Genomic DNA, 7,568 nt, shown 5'->3' with positions numbered 1-7,568 from the left:
TCAGGTGCTGGCTGAGCTCTTGTGGCCGGCTGCTGCATCTGTGTCCAGAGCGGGGCTGGGCATGGGTAGGGGCCTGACCTTGCCCAGTCTCACCCAGCAAGCGAGGGCTGAGCAGAGCAGGCCCCTGTGCTGCTGGGTGGGAGCTGCTTCCCCCCGGAACTAGGGAGAGGGAGATGCCCTGCATACGTCTGGCTGTGATACACCCAGAGCATAAGAACTAGCTGCCAGCGACCGGTGGTGGTGCCTGAAGGGCCAGAGGCCCACTGGCCAGGAATGTCCAGTGCTGGGGGTGCTGTCCTAGCCCACAGGATCTGTGGCCCTCCATCCATTGGAGCTGGGGTCTTTTTATCCAGAATCCAATAAAAACTTGACAGGATACCTCACAATGTGTGTATCTCATGGCTGATTCAAGGGGCAGGGGCTTGAAAGGGTCACAGGTTCAGAGATGAAAGAAGAGGCAGAGACTGGAGCTTTCTGGAGAATTTACTGACCAGCAGGGGTGGGGGTCACAGTGAGGCGCCCGACCGGGGATGCCCTGGGCAGGGTGGCCACACTTGCCGCAGTGGGGCTCGGGGGCCTTATTGCTGCTAGGCCGGGGCCTCCACCAGACCCCTGCCCCCCGCCCCCCACCCCCTTTGCGGCCCGCGGACGCACACGCCCCATGCACATGCTCCCGTGTGCAGACGTGGGCGCGGCTGGGCGCCGGCCCCTTCCCTGCCAAGACCCTCTCCCGGCCTTGCTTCCCTACGCCAGAACTGGTCCCGAGAAGCAGCCGGGCGCACAGGAAATAACCGGGTTTAAGTAACAGACTTGGTCTCAGCCCAGGTGCGGGTGAGACTACAGTGCGCGGGGGCGAGCAGGTGGTCCCGCCCGCCGGCACAGGTGCCCAAGTCCCCCGCCCGCCCTCGCTCAGGGCCCGCCGCCCTGATCCCCGCGCCCTTTCCGGCCCGGGAGGCCGGGGTCCTCCCCCCAGGCCGGCGGCCTGCCCCGCCCCGACCCCCTTTATAAAAAGAAGAGGAGACAGCACCTTCCGCTGGACACGCCCGGCGGCCGCGGGCGCCCTGGCCCGGGGCGGCCGTCCAGTCCCGTGTGCGTGGGCGCGTTGGCCGAAGGCCCCGCGAGTCTTGCGCGCGGCTCAGAGGTGCCGCGGGCTCGGGTGGCCGTTGTGGTAGAGTTTCTGCTTCACGTGCACCATGTTGCCGGCCGCCTCCTCGAAGGGTCTGTGCGGCCGCCGGCCCAGCTCCCGCAGGCTGCAAAGCTTGGGCAGCCAGGTCCACGAGCCGTCTGCGGGGCGGGGGCGCGGTCAGGACGAGGTCAGGGCGGAGGCGTGGGCGGGGCGCGGTGGGTGGGGAGCGCGGCCAAGGAAAGGCGTGGGCGGGTCGGTGTTGGAGGCGTGGTCGAGCGGAGGCACGGCGTGGGAGGGGGCGCGGTGAGAAGCGACGGGCGTGGCATTGGTGGGGGCGTGGTCATGGCGGGAACGTGACCCGGTGGGGGCGTGACCTAAAGGGTTGCGGTGGGGCGGGTGGGCGAGGCGTGGCACCGCGGGGGCGTGGCGATGAGGGCGTGGCCTGGGAGGGAACGAGGCGATCCCTGGTGGGGGCGTGGTGTGGCGAGGGGCGTGGCCTGGGAGGGGTGGTCCGGGAGGGCGCGGCGGGGCCGGTTCTGGTGGGGGCGTGGCCAGGGAGGGCCCGGCGGGGCGGGGCCCGGGGCGGGTGGGACGCGGGGGCGTAGGGTGGGACGCAGGGGCCGGGCCGCGCGCCCCCCGCCGCCCTCACTCACCGTAGCGCCGGCCGGCCCTCCAGGCGCGCACGGCGCAGTGCAGGACGCCGTCCATCCACACCAGGAACCAGCTGATGCAGAAGCCGAGCAGCAGCCCCAACATGAGGTCGATCTCCTGCTTGGTGACGTTGTCTGTCACGAAGTAGTTCTCGGAGGCGTCCACCACCGACTGGTCCCCGTCGTAAGGGATCACGTAGTGGATGTGGTGCCTGGGGGCGGCAGGGCGGGCTGGCACCTCTCCCGTGGGGCGGGCAGCGACCCCGGCGGTAAGCGGCACCCGTTCGCCCTGCTGGCCTTAGAGCAGCCCTTGTGCGGAGCTGAGGTCAGGAAGGGGCCCGCTCACCGGGCAAGAGGCTGCCCGGAGGGGGAGTGTGCGCGGTCAGCGGTCAGAGTGAAGCCTGCCCACGTATCACCCGCCTCCGTCCTCCGCCCGGGGCTCAGAGGCAACCGTGCCGGGTCACGGGAACAGTGCAGGTGAACAAGCTTCCAGGGCGAAGGCCCGGGGCGGGATGTCCCCATCCAGTCGCAGGTTCACAGCCTCCCCTCCCACACGCCCTCTCATCCTCCTCCCTGCTACCAAATGCCAAGTGGGTCAGCCCTGCCCTGGGCCTCTGGTCTTCCTTCTGCTCCTTCATCCTTTGCAGGCACCTCCCCTTCCTCTGTTCTCTAGGCTGGAGGTCCAGCGGGCTCTGTCCAGTGTCCATCTCGTGCCCATGTCCCCACAGAGGTGCATGTCCATGGCCGGCGCTGCGGCTCCCGGGATGCTCCAGCTGCCCCGGGTTCCCTGGACTCCCATGTGTTGCCTCCCCCCCAAGGCCTGTGCGGTGTTTCTCAGCCTCCCTTCCCCCCACTGTCCAGGGTTGCCTCTGAGGAACTTTGAACTCTCCCCACATGCTTCCCTCCAGTTTCAGGCCTTTCTGGATTCCCTCCTCCAGCAAGCCCTCCTGGGCCTGGGTGGGGTGGCCCTACTCAGGAGATCAGCACCCAGGACAACAGACTCTGGGTCTGTCCCCACTCCCGACCCCCTCTTCGGCCTGCAGGAGAGCCCAGGAGAGGGACCGTGGGGTCCACCCTTCGCCCCTGTCATCCTCCTGCCTGGCAGTGCAGGGGCCTCTCTTGAGCCCTCCTGCCCAGGGGGCCAGCTCTCATGGTTCCCCTCCTCCCCAAGCCCCTTTGCTGGTCTTTCCAACTCTCTAGCCCCAATCCCCTGAAGTCCCTGGCCGCACACACTCCCCCCACCCTCCCCGTCTGCTCTGAGCTCTAGCTGCCTGTGTGGCGTCTCCACGTGGGATCTACAGACACCTCAAACTCATACCTAAAAATAGCTCCTCCCTCCCCAAACCTGCTTCTCCCCATCTTCCCCTCACTTAGATGCTGGCACCTCCGCCTGGTGTTCAGCTGAGATAGGTCCCTACCCCCACGCCCCAACCTCGCAACTGGCCATGTTCCACACTCCCCCACAGGGACCGTCTCAAATACGGAAACCCCACTACTCCTCCCTGATTCCCTGCTGTTCCTTCCCTACCGATGTCCCTGCACCAGCGGGGTCCACACAGCGTCTTCCTCCCAGTAGGAGCCCAGCAGGGATGGCGGCAGGCAGGCCTCTCCTCACACCCCTCCTGCTCCTTCTGGGAACTCTGGAGGCCATCCTGCTCAGCATGTCCAGAGTGTGACCAGTCCCAGTGGTGGGGCCTCGGTCACAGCCCCACGGCTCAGAGTCAGTAGCGAGGACGGCCTGATACGTGGCAGCCATGCTTACTGATCAGTTTGTCAGTAGCTGCTGTCAGTCACCAATAAGTGGTGGACAACTATTAATCACCACCCAGAATGAGCAGCAGCTGCGGGTTCCCCAGGAGCGGACGCCATTCGTGACCCGTTCAAGGTCCCCATCACCGGGGGCGCACCAGGCCAGGCAGGCCGCACAGGGGCTGCTAACACAGAGCATCACTGTCCCCTCCTGCTTTACCCAGCCGTCTGGGCCGAGGACCCCTGACAGGGCCTTCCTCAGGACTGCTGCTTCCTGCCCCTGGACACACAGCTGGTCAAGGTAGGGAACTTGAAGGTCAGGCTGCCAAAGAAGCCAGAAACGTGCCTGGTGCCCTGCAAGCAGGGCGAGGCCAGGGCCCCAACCGCCCCCCGCGGCTCAGGACCTCCAGGGGGTCAGGGGTCACCACCTGTGCCCCCATCCCTGGCCTGGCGCCTGCAGCTCCTCGCTGCCCCTCACGCTCGCTCCTCCTTCTCCAAGTCAGGCCCCTGGTCTCACACGTGCACACGGACTTTCATGACGCGTACATACACGGGTCTTGCCTGGGCCACGCATGCTGCATGTGCCTACCTGAGGTCCGAAGCATGTTGTGTATACACGCCGGCCGCATGCACAAGACGTGGCGTGTATACCATGGACTCAGGTCCCCGAGCTCCACGTGTGTGCGTGTGCATGCTTCCCAGGCGCGAGCGCGGCGTGTCGCATGCGGATGCACATGCACTCAGCCTGGCACCCAGCCGTCCCCGCCGTAACGCACACCCCGCCTGCCGGCACGCACACTAGGAGCCTTCATCTACACACATGTCCCCTGCGTGAAGTTCTCCGCATGGCAGGTCGGACGCATACACGTGTGCAGGCTCCACACGGCGCATGCACACACGGACGAGCCACCTGGGGCAGCCTGTGCACACGGTCTACACACGGACACTTCCTGTGCAGCACTTTCTCCGCAGACACACTCGCCGTGCCCACGCGGAGCACACTCGTCGCTGTATGCTGTCTGGGTGCTGTGCGTGCACTGTGCATACACATGTCTGTTGTCGATGTGTAAGAATACGTTGTACACTGAATCCACGTATCCTGTGTGAAGTGACGTGGACACACGCACCCAGAAGCTCTACGTCTGCAGCAGGGGCGGCTCTCCGGGTTTTCTGCGTCCCCAGACGCGCTAAGCTGCGCACACAGGACTAGCTTCAGCCGGCACCCGGCGCGCGAGCGTCCTAGCTGAGTCCGCACGGACTCTGGATGCTGCGGATGCCGCGTCCACGCATCCCGGGCAAATACACGCTGGAAACACCCCCTGTCTGCCCAGATGGGTCCTTGGTGCGAGGTCACAGGCACATACATGCTGGTCATGACAAAACAGCCCACACACATGTAAAATGTGCCTCCGGGAGGGTCTCGGGACCACCCCGGCTTAACCTGCTCGTAGTCGTGGCTGACCCAGGTGGCCATGGGGCTGACCTTGTGCCCTTCCTCAGTTTGGGGCTGTGTGCACCACGAACGAACACAGGGATCTCTGGGAAAGAGTGCCCCCCCACCCCCCCCCAGCAAACTCTTCCGATGGTTCTTGGGACAGCACATGCGAGGGCCATCACACTCCCTCTCTACCTTCCCTAACGTCTGGGTTCTGCTTCCATACGCTGCTCGGTACCCGTGGCACGTAACTGTCCTGTCTCTCTTACACACACCCCCACCCCCAGTGTGTGCACACGTGTCCCTGGGGCAGAAATACAGGACAGGGTTGAGGAACACAGCTTCCGGGCTCGGCCCGCAGTCCCTCACTAGCTGTGTGACCTTGGGCAAGTCTCTATCCACCCAAGCGTCTCTCTGCTTTCTCTTGGTGCCAGCGAGAGGGCTTCCCGTGGAGAGGCTGTGCATGCGAATGTGTGTGCGCTATGTGTACGCACATGGATATGCACAGACAGTACACACATGCGCGTCTCATGAGAACATGTTTATTTTGTACATGGACGTACAAACATGCATGGCCAGGAAGACTCCGTCACTACACGTGCACAGAATGGGGGCGTTCACACAGTGGATGTAGGGGGCCTGGGTTCTCCCACGGCTCTCTGAATGACCTTGAGCAAGCCACACCCAGCTTTGCCTCAGTTCCTCCTCTGTGCAATGACAGGGCTGGACCAGATGCCCCTCGAGGTAGGCTCTGCCCACCTTGACCTTCTGCACTTCCCTGTACCTGGCTTGCAGGAAAGTTCATGAACATTAGTGCAGGGCCCAGGGAGGACGGTGTACTCTGTGGGCACAGCCGTGCGCAGGATCCCTCCTGACACACAGGGCTGGGCTGTGGCTCTCCTGGCCTCCAGGCCCTGGACCAGGAGGCCTGGGGCCCATTCTGCCCATCACCCTGGCACAGGCCCTTTCTCTAAAGGCATTTTGGGAGGGGTCCTAACTACTCAGGCATGCTCCCCCTCCTGGAACCCGATTGGCCAATCCCCAGGTGCCCAGCGGAGGCTGGGCAGTCCTTCCCCCACGGGCCTAGCGCAGTCCTGCAGCCAGGCCTGCCTGGGGCTTGCCTGCGCCCCAGTGGGCCCCGTCGCCGCACATGTGTGATCACGCGTGTGCCCCACCGGGCGCGGACTCACCGGCCACAGTTGCAGTGGCAGACGCGGTCCTCGCCCCGCAGGTGCGGGAGGATGTAGTTGTGGAATCGGTCCAGCAGTGCGTTCATGTCCATCAAGCACGCAATGGCCTGGAAGAGCCCATGACCGGTCAGCGCCGAGAAGCGGGCCTGGCGGGGGCCCCGGGGCGTGGGGTGGGGTGTGGGGGGCGGCGCGCTGGGGGTGGGGGAGCGCAGCCCTGGGATAGGGGTGCCCGGGGCAACCCCAGAATCGGGGAGCTCAGGGCAGTCGAGATGGGAAGCGCAGGCCAAGGATGGGGAGCTCGGCGCTGCCGGGAGACGGGGAGCACAGCCCGGAGATGGGGAGCGCAGCCCGGGGATGGGGAGCGCAGCCCGGGGATGGGGAGCGCAGCCCGGGGATGGGGAACGCGGGGCAGCCCGGGATGGGAAACGCAGGCCGGGGATGGGGAGCGCGGGGCAGCCCGGGGATGGGGAGCGCAGGCCGCGCGGGCCGGTAAACAAGGCGCGGGAGGTGGGGGAGGCGGCGCGCGGGCGCGGGAGGCGGGCGCGGGCGCACGGGAAGCCCCTCCGCTCACCATCACGATCGACGCCCCCAGAATCATGAAGATCATGGTGTTCGCGCTCATGGACATCGGGCGGGGCCGGGCCGGGCCGGAGCGCCGCCCCCCGGCCCCGGCGCCCCCCCGGCCCCGGCCCGATGCTGGGCCCCCGCCGCCTCCGCAGAGGTCAGCCCGCCACGCACCCGCCGGGGAGGAGGCACGGGGCGGGGCGGGCAGAGGACGCCGCCGCTCCCGGGGTCGCTCGGCCGCCGGGCCGCCGCGCTCGCCGCGCCCGCGCGCTCCGCTCCGCCCTCGGCCTCCTCCCTCCGCGCGCTCCGCGCCGCTCCGGCCTCCGCTGCCTGCCCGCCCTCCGCGCCCGCCTCCCGGGAGGGGCCGCGCCGCCCGCCCGCGGGCCCCGCCCCGCGCCGCGTTGCCGGCCGGACCCCTCCCCGGGGGCCGCAGGGCGGGCTCTCGTCCCCATCGGGCCCGGCCCGGCCCTGGTTGCCTGCCCAGCGCCCCTGGACCCTGGGGCCACGTCCAGACCAGACCGAGCGGTCCAGGAGAGGGCACTGGGGTTCGTCCCTAGACCCTCCTCCTGGGCCTCGGGGCCGCCGGCACATTGCTTGGCACCCGGCTTCCTCCAGCAAGTGCCTGCCTTTAGCGGAGGGCCCTGCAGGGCCGCTGGGGAGCTGCCAGGGAGGTCACTCCAAAGCCATGGCCACATGGCCCAGCAAAAAAACAAAGGACGCCCCACAGTGGTGGCAAGGCCAGCCTCAGTCCCAACTTCCCTTAGGGGTCAGCTCCAGGCACCGGGACTGGGCAGCCTGGAAGCCCAGGCCAGTGTCCATGGTTCTCAGCAGGCTGCCCCATGATCCTGGGAGCC

The 7,568-nt window shown here is 67.0% G+C and overlaps 1 protein-coding gene across 2 annotated transcripts; it reads right to left on the bottom strand.

Annotated features, from left to right (window-relative positions):
- Positions 1 to 465: 465 nt before the first annotated feature.
- TMEM240 (transmembrane protein 240) lies at positions 466 to 7,011 on the bottom strand. Of its 2 annotated transcripts, XM_036089618.2 has the most exons (4): positions 6,722 to 7,000; positions 6,151 to 6,257; positions 1,780 to 1,988; positions 466 to 1,284 (listed from the first exon to the last, which is right to left on the bottom strand). In XM_036089618.2, the coding sequence occupies exons 1-4, from the start codon at positions 6,776 to 6,778 to the stop codon at positions 1,136 to 1,138; spliced, it is 522 nt and encodes a 173-aa protein (XP_035945511.1). In that variant the 5' UTR covers positions 6,779 to 7,000; the 3' UTR covers positions 466 to 1,135. The 2 variants fall into 2 exon arrangements, with proteins under 2 accessions (XP_035945511.1, XP_035945512.1); XM_036089619.2 differs by lacking the exons at positions 466 to 1,284; positions 1,780 to 1,988 and adding an exon at positions 5,483 to 5,744 and having other exon boundaries at positions 6,722 to 7,011.
- Positions 7,012 to 7,568: the final 557 nt, after the last annotated feature.

This window comes from Halichoerus grypus, chromosome 5, assembly GCF_964656455.1.
Source record: "Halichoerus grypus chromosome 5, mHalGry1.hap1.1, whole genome shotgun sequence".
NCBI lineage: Eukaryota > Metazoa > Chordata > Mammalia > Carnivora > Phocidae > Halichoerus > Halichoerus grypus.
The sequence above is the reverse complement of the archived record's forward strand: the minus strand, read 5'-3'. Positions and strand labels throughout refer to the sequence as shown.

Excerpts from the sequence above, each read along its gene's own strand:
- TMEM240 (XM_036089618.2), bottom strand. The coding sequence starts at position 6,778 with ATGTCCATGAGCGCGAACACCATGATCTTCATGATTCTGGGGGCGTCG. Across the intron at positions 1,989-6,150 it reads TGCCACTGCAACTGTGGCCG|GCACCACATCCACTACGTGA; the intron begins GTGAGTCCGCGC and ends TGCCGCCCCCAG. Across the intron at positions 1,285-1,779 it reads GAGGGCCGGCCGGCGCTACG|ACGGCTCGTGGACCTGGCTG; the intron begins GTGAGTGAGGGC and ends CCCGCCCCGCAG.